This window comes from Mya arenaria, chromosome 9 (genome assembly GCF_026914265.1).
Source record: "Mya arenaria isolate MELC-2E11 chromosome 9, ASM2691426v1".
In the NCBI taxonomy this organism is placed as follows: domain Eukaryota; kingdom Metazoa; phylum Mollusca; class Bivalvia; order Myida; family Myidae; genus Mya; species Mya arenaria.
In genome coordinates this window covers 64,657,801-64,677,846 of record NC_069130.1, presented here as the reverse complement: position 1 = coordinate 64,677,846, position 20,046 = coordinate 64,657,801, and the positions used below count along the sequence as shown (strand labels likewise).

Below are 20,046 nucleotides of genomic sequence, written 5' to 3'. Positions count from 1 at the left end.
TACCCATTAGTCAGTCCAATTTCAAATTTGGCTTCCTGTATACATTTTACATAGAGTGCATCTCTTCTTCAAGACTACCATGACATGAAGATGCAGTCAACTAAGTATGAAGCATTTTACTTTTTGTGTATTTCCTGTCGTGCCTTTTCCCTTGTATCCAAAGGATATAAACTGAAGGCCATAAACATTTAGTTGGACAGGTGTAAAGTGTATGAAATGGATTGCTTGCCCTTTTCAATGCTTAATTAGTTCATAGCATTTAGTGATGATAGATATCTGAGCCAAACATAACCAAATGTTGATGCCAAGCACTAGTATAAGAAGTCTGGCTTGTTCTTCCAAAAGTCTGATTTGTATGACTGTGCAACAGAGGAGACAAATTCTTGAGCTGTTACAGTCACCCTGGATAGCCTGAAACACAGGAATAATTGGTATTCTCCATAAAAAGGGAACAAAATACGAGTCTTTAGGGCCCTGTTTTAATATTAAAGATATCTGTTGGGTGTTAACTTTGCCTGCTAAAGAGTGATATGTTTAAAATTATGGGCAGACTCTATGTGATAAATGTCCTTATGTTATTGAAAGGCTGTTGACGACTAAATATTTATGATCTGAAGTCTTATGATCTTAACTGAAACAGGGCCGAGTACTTTTATATTGTTGTCATCCCTAGCTTCACTCTAAAGCGCTGCTTTAGACAAATCAAAGCTTTGTTGTATTGGCAAATTATGCTGGTTGGTATATATTGCTATTAATCAAAGGTGCTCATGCCTTCAAAAAAAGACCAGCAATAAAAGGTTTGCTCATTTTTATTTCTCAAAGAAATATTATTTTCGGAATCATAGTTTATCACGTAACACACAAACAATATATCACAGTTTTTGAAAGATCATAATCATAATCACATATTGGGTTCACAAACTTCACAGTTTTTGACAGATAATAATGGTAATCATATATCGAGTTCTCAAACTTCATAAAAAACATACATTCTCACAATCGAACACATATAATCCTAGCACCATGATGGTCTACAAAGGCAAAACAACAGCAAAGATGGTGGAGCTCTATTTTCCATTTTAGCCACAGCTACTCGTTCACAATTAGAATAGAAATAAATCAGAGGTCCATAATCACATGTAAGTTTAAGGTTATATGCCAATCTACAATCTTGGATTTATTAAGTGGCAAACAATCTTTCAAAGCTTAACAATATCAGAATCATGACCTTGCAAAAAACAATCTTATGAAACTTTTACCTGCTAATAATAAAATAAAATATTTATTAGTGAATAATTAATCATCTAATCTCATTTTGAAAGTGTCATCATCTTATTAACTCATGTTTTCACAAAGGAGAAGGAATATTCTTCCTATCCAAATCCAACCCTAAGGTTTCTGCAGAACTGCGGTTGTCACCGCTGTATTGATACCACATATCCCTGACCCTCGGAGCATACGGAAATATCCGTTTTCTCCCCACTTTGCGCCCCAGGAGTTCTTTACACGCCAGTACGGCTTCGTGGAGAACAGGTCCTTCTCAACTCCCCATCCTACCAGCAGAACCGCTAAAAAGAGCATTTATTGATTAAGTAAATTCAACTCATTATTTCATACATAACTTGTTTTGACTGAGTCAAGTTTATATTAATCCCTTTCAGCTTGATTGTGACAAATCAGATTTTTTGGAAGAATCCAGTACTAGTGTCCATTTTAAGTGGCCATGAGAAATAACCCTGGTGAGGATAAATAAAAACTCCTTAATTGAGTAGACCTGATCCATTACATTTGTAAATACTACAGCTTTATTCTACATAGAATGTGTAGAAACAGTCAAAAAAAAATAATTGTCTACTGGCAATAAAAAGATACGGGTCAGTAATGAAACCAAAAACAAACATTTTTGGCTTAATTTAAATGCATTAAGGAGTATACATTGAGAAACAGTATTAAACTAACCGTGGTCCAGAGCTGTCTTGCTGCAGAAGATGGGGTCAAACACGCCCTTGTGGTAATGCTGCAGAAGTGTCGCATCCATGGCAACAGATAATGGACCAATGGTCATCATTTGTTCAGCTATTGTGTTTTCATCCTATAACAAGATGTAAATATCAAACTATTTTTCACAAAAATGGCTTTCTGCTCAGTGGTAGTTCCTGTTTCAGGTTCATAGAGCCTCACAAATTGCCCATTCAAAACGGATATAAGGGCCAAATTTCTAAATATACAGTAAGCAGGGTTCAGTGTCATGTTATATTTAGCGAATTCACTTGCTTAAATTTGATTTTATAAACCAATTCATACTTCGCCTAAAACCAATACATAATTCATCATGATTATCTTTAAAAATAATCCTCCAAACTTTGCCTAAAAGTCTTGGAACTTTTTAAAGGGAGAAAATAACCGAATTTATTAAATACCGATCTTATATCCACAACCAATACATAAAGTAAAGGCTATAGGACTAAGTGAAAGACTATAGTCGGTATTCCACTCTGGTGATGAAACATCATAAATGTAATATCATTGTGCAATGGTAAATGATGTCAAAAAAACAAATAGTTTGTCATTCAAATGAGATTTATTATGAAAACATTTGTCTTATAACTTTAATTTAACCAAAAATGTATATAATAAAAGGGTAATTAGTAATGCATGGTTTTTGTTGATACTGATTTCATTTGGCTCGCGCCTTGAAAAATCTGAATCTGCAAAAATCAACACAAGTTGAATACAAAAACCTGGATCAAAATGCAGTACTATTTACCCTATTTCTAAGCTTGACCCTATGATAAGGGACTTGAGATATTTCAAGAAGAATGGGTTTATATATTTACATATCTGCTAATAGCTGTATTTACAAATGATCTAAAATACATAAATATAGTACTTTTTCTTAAACCTAAAGGCTTGTAATTCATAGAAAGCGGACATTGGGTTTAATCCCTGCTTCAAACCCTGTAGATCATGAACTTTGGACATTCAACTTTTTCTTATTGCTCAAAAGTTGGACACAAAATCTGTCATTTTCATTACCTTGGCTCGAGTGCAAAAATTACAGCTAAATGAATCTGGGATTTTCTACAAACCTCATCGATGGCTTTCCAGTCCACAACTTTAAGTCCAGGGACAAACTTCTTGGGGTTAATCTTAGCCCCACAGCTTTGTGTCATGTTACAAAACCAGGTTGGATCACCGCACAGGGTCCAGTTGTAGCCCGCTGCCGGGCAGATGGAGCAAGTCCCGGGCTTGCCTCCCAGACCACAGCAGTAACTGTAATCTTCCCCAGTTTCCAGGCCTCCCTGTCAGAAAATAGGGGTCAAACTTAAAAAGTGCATGCCAATATGTAAGTCTCTAGCAGTAAATTGTATAAAACTTGGGTAAGGTGTCTTACAGGTTATCTTTTGGTAAGTTTGCACATTTAAATCATTTGATTGGTTAATAGTAATGATTGGATAAATATTGACCAATCAATAAACTTTTCAGCTAACTTTGATCAAACCAAAGAATACTCCACTTTTATACAATCAGCTACGGGGCTTTAGGTTTTAGTTGTACCTAGCAGCAGTGCAAATATACCAAGTTAACAGCAGAATTTCAAGTCTACCTATGAAGCTAGACCACACAAAAAGGAGAACAAAATACAGTTAGCAAGATACTATGATAATTTTTAAGAATGCTTGAGACTCTAAAGTGTTAGATACAAGTTTACCTATAAACTCATCTTAATGATCATATGGAAATTCAACAGAAATGGTTCTGTATACATAGGCATTCATCAAAGTGTGTTAAAAAGGCAAGTGGATACAATAATGCATTAAAGAAATGAACCTGAAAGAAAACTGATTAGCTGCATTTTAAGGCATACATGTAAGAACGGTACATGAGATACAGTATGCTAAATCTAACGGTGAAGTCAATAATCCACTTACAGCCTTCATAACATACTGGTATGCAAGGTACGGCCATCCACCAAACACACCACAGTCCGCATGTGTGGAGTTCCCTGAGTGATCCACGTTACTGTCACATTCCACGACTTGCTCCACAGATAAGTTGGTCATCTTTTGACCCGCGGCTATCCACTGACCCTCCATATTCTCAACAGCGCTGATATTGAACGAACACATTCAATCAGGAAAAAAATCAACAAATATGATTTTCAGTAACATTTAAAGACCTTTAAGGAACATCTGTTTAAAATTAATCTAAATGTCAGAATGGATACATTTAGTAAATATGGAGTGTTTAGGAATACCTAAATTTTAATTTATATCACATAAATTATTAGTTTTCTTATTACTTTAAATGAGTTTACCTGAAGGCCCAGCAAGTGCCAACATCCCCTGCAAGATGAACACATGATGTCACATAAATCATGGACTATCATGGCAATACTTGAACTTCCTTCACAATCATCATAAAATAAATAAAGTTTAAAGTAACTGAATTCATCATATACATGAAGCTTTAATTCAAGTGTTCACTTCATTGTGTGCAAGTTAATCATCTAGACAGTAAATTGTCACAATGTTAAACAATCAGGCAGACATCTAATAAACAGTAAACCATTTAAGTGACACTCTTATTCAAAATCAATACATACACATGTATAACAAACATACATTTTGAGAAATAAAGCTGGAATGGAAAATATTAATCACTGGAAACTAGATTGTTTAACATACCGTGTATTTAACAGCAAAAAGCGCAAAAATATTAAACAATTGGTGAATGCTAAAGATTTACTGTGATCTACTATAGTCTCCTAAGGTAGAAATACCCTGTTTTATGCTCATTTCTTTCCAATTAAACTCGGTATCCTTCATAAGAACCATTGTTTTATTTATTCATCCTTTAAGTACAACTAAAACAATATTATTAATTGTCGTAAATCTTATTTGGGAGTAAGAGTGCATCTTTAAACATTATATTCCCTGGACACCTACCTTGGTCCTTGACTGGTGTCACTCTTCCTTTCTCTACCCAGTCAAATGAGTCTGGAATGTCTCGACCCAGTCTATCACGGATATATCTGTAAGAGATGTAATTAAATCATGTCTCGACCCAGTTTATCACGGATATATCTGTAACAGATGTAATTAAAACATCAATTTCATTGTTCATATTTAATGTTATGTACAATCCAACTTTAACATGTATAATCAATTTTATGAGGTTCATTTTCCACATTTGTTTCCTAACCTTTTCTGATTTTGCGAGGTTTAACTTTGCAACATCATTATTTAATCACCAGCAAACTTGTGTAAATAAGGTCTTTGCTACATCTTTAATTTCCAAACTCTTTGATTTAAGGAATGTTGTAAATATAAAACCCATGAAATTGCAGAAGATCTTATCATTTATGAGTAATCATCACTCTGACAACATGGTAAAACTTTCAACACTTTAAAGGGTTTATCATAAATGTCAAATACATGTTTACAAAAAATGTTACCTAATAAACTGTACTTTCTCATTTTAATCATGCCATTTAGAATATGCTTTAAAAAATGGCCTAAAATAGCCTTACTAACAAACCTTGATTCATCAAAAACTGGCGGCTGTCTTTTTGGCATCAGTATTTTCAGCTTGAATTCTTTGGTTGTCATGGCAGCAAAATGGTTCAGGGCGAACTCTGTCTCACCACTGTTGATTGTCATAAAATGTTACATTAAATGAAAACTTACACAACAACAGACACCACATGTTTACAACCTAACATGCAAGAATATTTCTTTCAAAACATCAGGATTAGTACCTGAAACCATTTTGTCAAAATAAAAATGGATCAATTTCTTTCATGCTTTACAATGAAATATGGAGTTTTATCAGTGAAATAACCACAGTGAAAATATTAATTTGATATTTTCACTACAAAATCTTTAATGTAAAAGGAACAATATTCCCAATACTGACAATTTACTGCATTTTTTCTAGATTTTTAAAAAACTTTTATCAGTTATTCGAGCATGTGATTATAGATAATTTTAACATGTAGTTTTCACCTGTCTATGAAATAAATGGTATGGAAGATATTTGTTTATTTCAGTGTAAGATCGCCACTCGTGAAAATATGTTTTTCTATGACACTCGGGAAATAAAATATGATCTTACAATGAAATAAACAAATATCCTCTCTATCATTAATCTCATAAACCGGTGAAAACTATATTTTAACTTGCTATCATTTTCATAATAAAACATTAATCACACGCTAGAATAACTGATAAAAGTTTGTTTTTTTAAAATGCAGCCAATTGTCTATCCTATATATGTAAGGTGATAACATGTTATAACAAAATGGACGTTACCTGTACTCCTTATTAAGGTTGTTGATGTACTTGATGTTGTCCCAGAAAACATGGAACTTTTCCTCCGCCTGGAGATAGCTGTCATACTGTACCTCATATTCTTTCTGCCACAACCTTGAAAAACAAAATAACATAATAACACTGCTTTTTGGTTGTTGTTTTTTTATAACCAGTATCTTTCAAAATGGAAAAATATTTGAAATTTGGAAAAATGCATGGTTAATTAGATACACACATTGTACTTTGTTGATGCTAGTCTTGAGTAAATTTTGTTTATTCATCAGAAAATCAACCACATCTGTATGTTTTCCACAGGAATTTTTTCTATAAATGGGGGGGGGGGAGTTTTGCTTAAGGTTACCAGCCAGCTCTTACAGGCAGAAAATCAGAAAAACCCTTCACTTCGAAAAAAATATTTTTTTAATTATTATGTTCAGATATATATATAACAGTCTTATAACCTTGATGGAAGATGTATGGATGACTAAGATGTTGTTGAACACTGCACCAGTTAGTATCATCACAGTTTCTTTCATTAGTCTCGTAAGAAGTTTTTCATGACTCAGTGTGTAACAATTAAATAAACTTCTACCAAACCAGATTGTAAACATCAGCATACAGAAATGGTTATTTCTTAGCTTTTACTTATCTTATTCTTATGAGAAAAGCTGCAAAGACTCAAACTACCTTATATTCAATTATTTATTTGAAACTTATATTTTAGTGGGAGTGAAGGTGGCAGTATCAGTCAGAGATTATACCACTTTACAAATACATGTACATAGTGTATAAAAAAGATCTGTACATAGATATATACTACATAAAAAATTTTTTATACCACTACGTATTGACTCTGACTGAGAGGTGTTATAAAATGATTGTGTACAAACTTGAATAAGTTTCTAGCAGAGTCCTCATCTTCTGCATATCTGCAGCTCCTGAAATAAATTATATATGTATTAAAGATATTTTTAAAATGGCTGTATCAGGTCAGTTAATCATATTAGTATTGCAGTCTACAGTGGGGCAAATGGCTGTATCGGGTCAGTTAATCATATTAGTATTGCAGTCTACAGTGGGGCAAATGGCTGTATCGGGTCTGTAAATCATACTAGTATTGCAGTCTACAGTGGGGAAAATGGCTGTATCTGGTCTATAAATCATATTAGTATTGCAGTCTACAGTGGGGAAAATGGCTGTATCGGGTCTGTAAATCATATTAGTATTGCAGTCTACAGTGGGGCAAATGGCTGTATCATGTCTGTAAATCATATTAGTATTGCAGTCTACAGTGGGGCAAATGGCTGTATCGGGTCTGTAAATCATACTAGTATTGAAGCCTACAGTGGGGCAAATGGCTGTACCAGGTCTGTAAATCATATTAGTATTGAAGTCTACAGTGGGGCAAATGGCTGTACCAGGTCTGTAAATCATACTAGTATTGAAGCCTACAGTGGGGCAAATGGCTGTATCAGGTCTGTAAATCATACTTGTATTGCAGTCTACAGTGGGGCAAATGGCTGTACCAGGTCTGTAAATCATACTTGCATTGCAGTCTACAGTGGGGCAAATGGCTGTATCAGGTATGTAAATCATACTTGTATTGCAGTCTACAGTGGGGCAAATGGCTGTACCAGGTCTGTAAATCATACTTGTATTGCAGTCTACAGTGGGGCAAATGGCTGTATCAGGTATGTAAATCATACTTGTATTGCAGTCTACAGTGGGGCAAATGGCTGTACCAGGTCTGTAAATCATACTAGTATTGAAGCCTACAGTGGGGCAAATGGCTGTATCGGGTCTGTAAATCATATTAGTATTGCAGTCTACAGTGGGGCAAATGGCTGTATCGGGTCTGTAAATCATATTAGTATTGCAGTCTACAGAGGGGCAAATGGCTGTATCGGGTCTGTAAATCATACTAGTATTGAAGCCTACAGTGGGGCAAATGGCTGTATCAGGTCTGTAAATCATACTTGTATTGCAGTCTACAGTGGGGCAAATGGCTGTACCAGGTCTGTAAATCATACTTGTATTGCAGTCTACAGTGGGGCAAATGGCTGTATCAGGTATGTAAATCATATTAGTATTGCAGTCTACAGTGGGGCAAATGGCTGTACCAGGTCTGTAAATCATACTAGTATTGAAGCCTACAGTGGGGCAAATGGCTGTACCAGGTCTGTAAATCATACTTGTATTGCAGTCTACAGTGGGGCAAATGGCTGTACCAGGTCTGTAAATCATACTAGTATTGAAGTCTACAGTGGGGCAAATGGCTGTATCAGGTCTGTAAATCAATTAGTATTGCAGTCTACAGTGGGGCAAATGGCTGTACCAGGTCTGTAAATCATATTAGTATTGCAGTCTACAGTGGGGCAAATGGCTGTACCAGGTCTGTAAATCATACTAGTATCGAAGTCTACAGTGGGGCAAATGGCTGTATCAGGTCTGTAAATCATACTTGTATTGAAGTCTACAGTGGGGCAAATGGCTGTATCAAGTCTGTAAATCATACTTGTATTGCAGTCTTCAGTGGGGAAATCGCTGTATCAGGTCTGTAAATCATACTAGTATTGCAGCCTATATAGTGGGGCAAATGGCTGTACCAAGTCTGTAAATCATACTTGTATTGCAGTCTTCAGTGGGGAAATCGCTGTATCAGGTCTGTAAATCATACTAGTATTGCAGCCTATATAGTGGGGCAAATGGCTGTATCAAGTCTGTAAATCATACTTGTATTGCAGTCTTCAGTGGGGAAATGGCTGTATCAAGTCTGTAAATCATACTTGTATTGAAGTCTACAGTGGGGCAGATGGCTGTATCAAGTCTGTAAATCATACTTGTATTGCAGTCTTCAGTGGGGAAATGGCTGTATCAAGTCTGTAAATCATACTTGTATTGAAGTCTACAGTGGGGCAAATGGCTGTATCATGTCTGTAAATCATACTAGTATTGCAGCCTATATAGTGGGGCAAATGGCTGTATCAAGCAAATTATACATTGGTAAGAGATCATTCAGGACTTTTTCGTTCAGCTGTTTTAAGCAGTTATCTGGATATATTTTCAATGCTTTCATGTATCAAGTCCAAGTATGAATATAAAAATTCCCAATGAAGTATTGCATTACAGATCGTAAAACATGAACAAAAACTGACAGAGGCTTTTTTCTCTCTCTATCTCAAGCAATCCATAGAAGGCCTAAGATGTTTATGTTGATCACTTCCAGTTTCTGCTGCTTTTATGGCTGTCTTTACTGATTTCATTTCCCATTATATCTTTTTGTTTATGCAAAAACTCCAACTTGGACAGGAATAGGTTTAACCCCAAAGTTTCAAAGGTGCACTATTACTCCCAAATCGGATTTACCACACTTAATACAATTGTTATAAATTAAAATACCAAAAAGGATGAATACATGTCGAAAACAATGGTTCTTATGATGGAAACCAAGTTTAATTTGAAAGAAAGGTGCAGAAAACACGATGTTTCTACCTTGAGACAATAGTAGATCACAGTAAATCTTTTAGCACTCACCGATCATTTAATACTTTTGTGTGTTCAGCTATTCAATATATGGTTACAATCTTGATATCAGTAATTAATATTTTCCATAAATGCACTATTTTGTAAGTAGTTCAAGGTTTATCACTCAAAATTTATGTCTGTGATACATGTGTATGTACTGATTTTGAAGTGCACACACTCCTAGTATATCGCTAAGTATGGTCACTGTTTCACTACTCACTGACACAATGACAATGCCAATACATAGTGCAATGTGCATTAAAATAGTTTTATTTGATCAAAACAGTGTACAATAGTTCTATTATGATTACAAGTAAAATTCTTGATATATAAAATTCATCAAAAAACTCAAGTCTATAAATTGAACTGAATTTGGGGGTATGACTAAAATACGAAAATAGCTTTTTTGACTAAAATACGAAAATAAGGTTATTTTGGGTCCGTTATTTTTTATGAAAATAAGTTATTTTCGCGAAAATAACATTTTTGACAAAAAGTGTTGGCGAAAATAATATTTCGGGAAAAAATGTAGTTAGTTTTGGGATAAAATAAAGTTATTTTCGCGGAAATAAGTTTTGGTAAAAATCTGAAAATTATAAGGGTTAGTTTTGGCGAAAATAACATCTTTGACAAACATGTAGTTAGTTTATGGCTAAAATAAGGTATTTTCACGAAAATAAGATGTTGGTAAAAATCTGGAAAGCTTTGGCAAAAATAATATTTTTTTGAAAATTATGTACTTAGTTTGGGCTAAAATAAAGTTATTTTCGCGAAAATAAGATTTTGATAAAAATCTGGTAAGTTTTGTCGAAAATACCATTTTTGACAAAAATGTAGTTAGATTTTGGAAAAAATAAAAAATTTGGGGGTGTAATAAGTTTGGGTAAAAATCTAAAAATCGGGTTATTTTGGGCATTAATAACATTTTGGACATGTCGGCATCCCCTTTTAATATTTATGCAAAAAGCAACAGAAACAAGCTCTGTAGCAAAAGTTTAAACATAAACCCAGTTTAGTGGCACTGGGTAGACGCTAAAGACATAGAACAAACAAGAAACATAGAACAGCACAAAACTCTACAAACTTGGTATGTTTATCAAGAATAAAAAGCATCGTTGTACTAAAACTGGGAACAAATAAAGAAAAACATTATTAAAAATAAAGCGACTTGTATTTGCTAATCTCTCCTTCTAAATGATTTGAAAATGTACAAGTTTGAAGAAAATGAAGTCACATGCCAAAACACTCGGAGTCAGCCAAAACGTGTTCGCCAAATATACGGTTTTAAAGATAACATGAATTAGCAAAATCTTCATAAAAATCAAAGCTCTGAAAGTTTAGTTATGAAAGGATGCTATATTCAACCCAATATTTTGTTTCAGGTATTCATCTTCAAAAACAAGAAGGCAAATGCTCTTCAAAAAATTGCCTTTATATCCACGGTTTAAATAAAATCCAAGTAATTCATTAAGTCTATCTGCCCAACTACCTGCTGGAAACATTTTAATTTTCCGAATTTTCTTTAAAACTTTACCATAAAAATCGGGATGAGCAATACTATCAGCAATGAGCGATTTAAGACTACTATTGTTGTAGGGCATATCTTTGATTGTTCCCTTTAGTTTTATCATGTACCTGCTGCAGTAGCAATAACAGTCTATAATTATGGGTCATTGTCATTAACTTAATCCGCTTAATGACAAACAAGTGTGTATAACCGCTTTGATGTTGCACATTTCGGAAGGAGGTGTGATTAACAGAAACATGTCAAAATACTATCAATAATCATTGTTCATTTTTCTTATAAACACAATAGTTTCGAAACACTAATGCACCTGTCATATATGTGTTAAATGTAGACCGAATAAAAGTTTTTTAATATTTTGGATTAAAAATTGTCATTTACGGCAACAGAATGTATTTCTCCCATTTTTTTTTAAAAAAATCTTATTTTCGAGAAAAGAACTTTATTTTTGCCAAAAACTAACCACATAATTGTCAAAAATGTTATTTTCACCAAAACTAACCCTACCTTCAGATTTTTATCAAAATCTGATTTTTATCAAAATCTGATTTTCGCAAAAATAACTTGATTTTTAATAGTAAAAACTAAATACATTATCATCAAAAAATGTTATTTTCGCCAAAACTAACCATATTTATATCAAAATCTGATTTTTCGCAAAAATAACTTGATTTTAGTAAAACTAAATACATTATTGTCAAAAAATGTTATTTTCCCCAAAACTAACCCTATTTTCATATTTATATCAGTATCTTATTTTCGCGAAAATAACTTTATTTTAGTAAAAATCTTTATTTTAGTAAAAACTAAATACATTATTTTCAAAAAAGGTTATTTTCGCCAAAACTAACCCTATTTTCATATTTATATCAGTATCTTATTTTCGCGAAAATGACTTTATTTGCAACTATATTTTGGTCAAAAATGTTATTTTTCGCCAAAACTAACTCTATTTTCATATTTATATCAGAATCTTAGTTTCGCGAAAATAACTTTATTTTAGTAAAAACTAAATACATTATTGTCAAAAAAGGCTATTTTCCCCAAAACTAACCCTATTTTCATATTTATATCAGAATCTTAGTTTCGCGAAAATAACTTCATTTTAGTAAAAACTAAATAAATTATTGTCAAAAAAAGTTATTTTCGCCAAAACTAACCCTATTTTCATATTTATATCAGTATCTTATTTTCGCGAAAATGACTTTATTTGCAACTATATTTTGGTCAAAAATGTTATTTTCGCCAAAACTAACTCTATTTTCATATTTCTTTCAAAATCTTATTTTCGTCATGAAAATAACTTTATTTTTGCCAAAAACTGACTATATATATTTTGGTCAAAAATGTTATTTTCGCCAAAACTAAATCTGATTTAATATTTCTTTCAAAATCTTAGTTTCGCGAAAATAACCTATTTTCGAAAATAACCTATTTCGCGAAAAATAGGTTATTTTATTAAGTCATACCGGAATTTGGCAATGAATGCGAGTCAAATAGCTAGAACTTCTATTCTAAAAATTGCCAATAATACTGAAATGGAATGCATGAGTCCACAGTGTAACTCTAACAGATTAAATGCACAATGTCAGTCTAATACCTTGCCAAACAGACAAGTTTATTATCTCCCTCATACATTTGTAACTTTGTAATTAATACAAAAGTATACTCATAAAATCATCCAAGTTTACTTTTTATGTCTAAATAGGAGAAAAAAATAATAAAATATGCTCACAATGCATCATTTCCAACTACAAATTGTTAACATTTTCTTGATTGAGTAACCCAAAATCCACATGCAGACAGTTTACGCCATATACTTTTGGTTCAGAAGGAGGGGTTCATGTCAAAAGGTTGTGCCCCTAGTTTATTGCTTTCTCTCTTTAAATGTCAATTCCTGGATCCCACCCCTGTCTATGTAGTATGTTGGTAAGAGCCAGCAACCTGGTTAATTACATGTTCAAGCAGTTGTAGGTTTGAGGACATCACTGGGCAGACAGATTTATTGGATGTCAGATTTTAATAAGTGCATCTTCCAACAGACTGCTGAAACTAAGTAAAAGGGTAAATAGTCTAAAATAATAGACGTGTTATACGGGATTCTTCCAATCCCTAACGTCTAAACGGGAATGTGCAAAAAACGGGGGTGTTTTAAAAATATTGAAATTGTTTTAAGTGAAGTATTTTATGGTTGAAATTGATCATAAAGAGTTAAATTCATATTTTACCATGTAAGTGAAATGTTATTTTGCACTAAACAAGCATTTAATGCATTAAAACAAGTTGTTTACCTTTCCAATAAAACGAAAGTTGACTGACACAGGTAACAATTATGCGAAGGGGAACAACTCGATACAATCGTAATAACTCGGCCTCCTCCGACAAAGCTTCGAGATAGACCTCGTTAAACAATAGTAACAACTCGGCCATGGCCAAAATGTTCCGAGCGATTTAAAACTGTGCCCTGAAGCCTTGCAGGTGCCCATTCATGTATATATCGTTATGTTTTGACAGAATGAAATAAAGAAAAGCCGTCAAACTCATAATTATAAGTTGGATATTTTTTGTGTGCGTACGGAACTAATATAAAATAACATTATCTGATAATATTTCTTGTTTTTATGATATTTTATAGACGCTATATGCTTTAACCCGGAATCCTGATCGGAACAACTACCCACTTTTGATACTAAACAATTTGTTACCTTTGTTACCTTTGTTACCGGTTCTACAGGATTTAGGCTAGGCCTGTAACTCCCGCTCAAGTCTTCTTTTAACACCTATGACTGCATGCGTGGGTCTAGTTAAAAATTGTTTGTAACCCCAGTGCTTGTCAAGCTTGGTCTTAAAAGCGTTAAGGTCTTTTGCATCCACAACCCAGTTGGGCAAACTATTCCAATCGTTTACAACCCTCACACAGAACGAATACTTCCCGACATTTAGTCTGCTACGCTGCTTTTTCAGTTTCATGCTGTGGCCCCGGTTTCTCGTACCTTGGGATATGGCAGTAGGCTGTCTTGGTCAATCCTGTCAATGCCCTTCAGGATTTTGAATACCTGGATCATGTCTCCTCTCTCTCTTCTGAAGTAGAGGGATGGCAGTTTGAGTTTTCGTAGCCTCTCTTCGTAGGGCAGATCCTTGACATCGTTACAAAGCCATGTAGCTCTTCTCTGAACTTTCTCCATTTTGTCGATGTCAATGGCATACTGCTGTATTCTGGGGGCATTCCCGTACTCCGGCACTGGCCGAACCATGGTCGTATACAACTTCTTCATAACAATGTTAGCTCTTGTTGTAAAAGTTCTCTTTATGAGCCCCAGGATTCTGTTTGCCTTCCCCACTGCAGTGTTGACATGTTGATGGAAGGTCAACTTGTCATCTACATTTAGCCCAAGCTCTTTTTCCATTTCTGCTGCTGCTAGTTCTGTTTGCTGCCCTTCACTGTCGCGCATGTAGTACTGGTGCCGTTTGTTGTTATGACCAAGGTGCATAACGCTGCATTTACTTGCATTGAAGCGCAGGAGCCACGTGTCTGACCAATTTGACAGCCTCTCAATGTCTTCTTGCAGCTTCACCCTGTTTTCGTTCGTCGCAGATTTTCCATACATCTTTGTGTCGTCGGCGAAGATACGAGTCACACTCCTGACAGCATCCGGTAGATCATTTATGAAGATTACAAAGAGTATGGGTCCAAGGACGCTGCCCTGAGGAATACCGCTTGTCACTTCCGCCCAACTGGATGTGTGCCCGTTGACTGCTACCCTCTGTAAACGGTCTTGTAGAAAGCTGATTATCCAGTCTCTCACTTTCCCCTTTATGCCGTAACTTCTTATCTTGTTGGATAGTCTCTGGTGTGGAACCGTGTCGAATGCCTTCTTAAAGTCGAGATACACAGTGTCCAGCGGATCCCCTCTGTCCAACGCCTCGGTCCATTCATCCAGGCAAACTAACAATTGTGTCATACATGCCCCTCTGTCCAACGCCTCGGTCCATTCATCCAGGCAAACTAACAATTGTGTCATACATGAACGGCCAGGGACAAATCCATGTTGTTCGTCGCAGAAAAAAATTATTTGCTGTCATATGGTCCATCAGTGCTTCTCGAATGAAGGACTCCATCACCTTACATAGGACCAATGTCAGACTGACAGGCCGATAGTTCCCAGGTGTACTGCGGTCTCCTTTTTTAAATATTGGGGTGACTTGGCCCTGTTTCCATTGTGAGGGCAGCTGACCGGAATCAAGTGACTGTCTGAAGATTTGACACAGTGGTGCTGCTATGCTCTCTGCTACCTCCTTCAAGATTCTTGGATGGAAGCCATCTGGCCCAGACGATTTGCTGGTCTTCAATTTCTGGAGGTGCTTGCAGATTGATTCTTCTGTGATGTTTATGTATATCTGTCATATGTGGTACACTCTCAATGTCTTCGTTAGTGAAAACACTACAGAAAAAGTTGTTGAGAATCTCTGCTTTGGATTCGTCATTGCTGTACATAACACCCTCATTGTCCTTCAAGTCGCTAACCCCACTCTTAATAATATACCTGTAATACCTGTAATCTTCAGGCCGTAAATTTAGCTTTCGCTATCGTGGCCCCTCTGGTAAATGTCTTCTTTAGTGGTTTCTCGACTGAGTGCGGTTATGTTAACATAAAAACTTTTTTCTATTCCAATGTTCAATGTTAAGCATTGATTTAAACTTTTTAACAGTTAACTTTGACTGTGTATATTTCCAAAAAGCTTTTTGTACATGAAGGATTTGCCATATCAAAAATCTAAAAAAAATCCGTCAACGTACAATTATTTGGACTAAATGGTAAAGTGCTTAAAACAGATTGTTCAGTAAGTTGACCAGTTTTCTCCGTTTTTGTTTGTTTTAAATAGCCATTATTGGATGACAGTTGTATTTCACAACAATTTACACCAGTCAGAGATAAACTTACCCCAAAGATAACACTGCAAAGGAAATTAAAGCCCAAACTGCGTAAGAAGCCATTGCTCTTTTCGTTCCAAAGTTCATTTTCTTTGTCACGAGTGTGTTTATATTGGTGCTCATTGAACCCAAAACAATAACGTACCAAACAATAATCGTTTTTTTAATCAAGGGAGGTAACGCTATCGATGATTGTAGGTTACATAACACTAAATATATTTTAAATGTTCTTAGGGCCACGCAACAGCCCGGTTGGTACAAAATCGAAATAAAATATGAAATAACAACTATGAAATTAATGCCCGCAAACGTTTTTTTTTATACAAAAACGGAGACCTTAGCAATATACGAGATGACAGTAAAATCGCTTAATGTTTACTTAAATATGGTGCATTTCTCATTCATGAGAAGCGGTTTATTCTCAATGATAAGAGTTGAAACTTATTTTTATTTGTACCAAAAAAATAAACATTGTGGTAATTACGAGGAATAAAAGGGGGCTACGGACTCTACAAAAAAACTTATTTAAGAGAAGTGTTCTTAATTGTGGTATATCCATGTACAGTATTACGCATAATAAGTATGGTTTCAGTAATTACTAACCAACCAACACTCAAGAAATGGAACAGAATGATGAAGATGGGAATATTGTTCCTTTTCCTATAAAATGTGCCATATGTTGAAATGGCACTAACCCTGCCTCAGTAATTACGGACGTGTTCCATGCCATATTATTGATAATAAAAGTTGTGAAGTACTTTTTGATATTCAATTGAAACAATGTGCACATGTTAAGTTCATACCACTTCCTCATACACTCATCTTGTTTACAAATTGATCGCCGTTTGTTTGTTTTAAATATATTTCTTGTTAATTATTATAAAATTAAGGACAAAACTCGCACACTCGTGAGTTAGTGTGTTCCTACAAGTTAACATGATTTTTTATGCATAAGAATAACTTAGTGTAATATACCCATGATACCGATGGCTTAATTTTCAAAGATAAATTCGGATCACACACGTACGTGGGCGTGCAGCATGTGCAGAGAGAAGGCGTACTTCGATCGTTAATAGCTTGTCTGGTTGAAGTAGGTTTATGATAAATTATATCACAGAAAACTTGGAATAAATCAAGTCATACAACTAAAATATTTATTACCTCAGCTATCAATGATAAAATTATTTAATTTAGTAACGAAATAATTTTAACAAATTTGGTGGCATATAAGGACAGAAAACCCCCGGTAAAGTTTTGCAAAACTGCAAAAGGTTATTTCCAACGGGGTCTATGTCTAAGGTATTAAAATTTCCATAAAATTAGTTGGGTACAGAATTACTCCCCCTCTCTCCACTTGTCAACATTTTTAACCATTTCAATTTCGGTTCTGATGGAGGGGCGAATATATATAGGTTGTGCCCCTTATTGAAGCCCCCAGGCGCCCTAACTTCATTTCCTGTACAAATATGCATGTTCTTGGAAACACACGTATGCTTATCGAATAGTTAAAATTTAAAGACATTGAGTGAAAAATATAAAACGCTTTTGTATTTCAACTGCACGCTTATAAGAAATTGTTAATCAAAGTTTATTTTAAGTTTCATAGTAATGAGACAAATAATAAGGATGGTATACGTTCAGACGGGTACTCTTAAAACCGAATAATACCGGATAATACCGAATAATACCAAATAACTACCGAATAATACATTTATTTTGCAAATAAAACTTATATTAGTATAAATTTAGGTGAAGTAAATATAAATATGACAAGTGACCCTTTTTTGTATTTGTTATCAAGTTTAGAAGCTGTGTAGTACCTGTGAATCACGACAACCTTAGCCTTTTCTGGCTGCGGGTTCACAGGTACGTACACAACCTTTTTCTGGACAACTTTTCGGACACAGTACTGTTCCTTGCGCAGGAAGACGGTACTTAGCGAACCATCCGAAGCTAACAGATAGTAGAACTTTGGGGATGTCCCTGATGCACTGTCCCATGCACCACAGTCATCTCCAAAGCAACTGGCTTTCTTTTTAGTCCTTTCTTCAAAGTTTCTTGTGTTGTCAAGGACGAAATACACGTTCTCTTTAACTCCCGTAGGTACAGATTTTAAGCCACATTTATCTGATAATAATAGATTTACGGCTGAGCTGCCGTCTAAAAATCTCCCCGATAACTGTCCTTGCAATTCTGAATCAACACTAAACCCAACATCATTATCATCATCATCATCATCATCATCATCATCATCATCATCATCATCATCATCATCATCATCATCATCAACAACAACAACAACAGCAACACCCACATCAACATCATCACCATCAACAACAGCAACACCCACATCAACATCAGCATCAACATCATCATCATCAACATCATCATCATCATCATCATCATCATCATCATCATCATCACCATAATTATCAACAACAGCAACACCAACATCAACATCAACATCATCATCATCATCTCTCACAATATTGTCATCAGCATCCATCATACGAACATCATCGTCGGTGTCACTGGCACTTGTCTCGTTTTCGCTTAACACGTCATATCTGCTAGTCAGACTAATGTTCGACTCCACGGAAACGAATGACTTTCGCGAAATGTGTTTCCGTTTTGGCATGCGCCATGTTGTAGATTTTGGTGCGCAGTCTTCCTTGACGGCGGACATGTCCAGCGATGACAACGAAGTGTCGCTGATGTGAACGAGTGTCTATCAAAAGCCCCCCCTATCAAAAGCCCCCCGTTCAAAAGCCCCCCCTATCAAAAGCCCCCCCGTTCAAAAGCCCCCCCTATCAAAAGCCCCCCCGTTCAAAAGCCCCCCCTCAATATAATTTTGTTCCATAAGTTTAAACCAATTGAAGAATGTTGTCATATTTTATTGAGTAGATCCAGATCAGACATTTTAACCCTATTTTACGTTAATTTCCTGCACTAATTCGATAAATTAGGCTACTTTAGTGCTTTAGTGCTTTCGGGTCAATTTTTTGTTGGAAATCTTATTCCTGACGAAACACCAAGTAGCTTGGAGTTTCATTTGGATAGAATATTAGCATATTGATAGAATATTAGCATATTGACTTGGTAATCAGCAAGTGAACGGTGTGTTTGATCTGGCTCAACTCAACTCGGACAAGGACTCATACAAGGACTCATACAAGGACTCATACAAGGATAAGGAATTGAAAGGATAACAGTGTAAGACAATTAAATGAATAAATATCTTTAATTTGATTATTAACATTTATAAGTACCTTTATGTATCTATACTGTTTTTCCCTATATATATTCTATATATTCTGGTGGAAAATAAAGATCTGCAGATAATAGCCAGCTGACTAAGATTAACATAAGGATATGTAGATTTGTCAAACATCAACAAAATAAGATGAGTATGAAGTTCACATTGAGTTATGTCGATAATGCATTCAAGGGCTATAATTATTGAATTGTAAATGAACTGTTTCTTTGCAGTGAAATATTAGGACAATGTAAACATAGATTAAAATGAGCATCATATTTTGTATGGAGTTCACATCAAATTATGTCTACATTGCATCTAAAAGGCTATATTTAAGCTGTTAATAAAATGTTACTCTTCACTCTAAATCATACATCAGCACAGACTTATTTACATGCAAGAAAACACCAAGTGACACATAGTGATGTACAAACATCAACCATTCAGTATGTTATGCTTCTTTCAAAGTGTTGCTTTGCTTTGCCAGCACCGT

At 34.9% G+C, this 20,046-nt stretch overlaps 1 protein-coding gene across 1 annotated transcript; it reads right to left on the bottom strand.

Annotated features, from left to right (window-relative positions):
• Positions 1–793: 793 nt before the first annotated feature.
• On the bottom strand, positions 794–16,442 carry LOC128203773 (cathepsin L-like). Its single transcript, XM_052905312.1, has 10 exons — positions 16,308–16,442; positions 7,205–7,252; positions 6,315–6,428; positions 5,542–5,649; positions 4,950–5,035; positions 4,319–4,346; positions 3,933–4,110; positions 3,090–3,302; positions 1,960–2,092; positions 794–1,568 (listed from the first exon to the last, which is right to left on the bottom strand). Exons 1-10 carry the CDS (start codon positions 16,418–16,420, stop codon positions 1,390–1,392), a joined length of 1,200 nt encoding a protein of 399 aa, XP_052761272.1. The 5' UTR covers positions 16,421–16,442; the 3' UTR covers positions 794–1,389.
• Between the last annotated feature and the right edge of the window lie 3,604 nt (positions 16,443–20,046).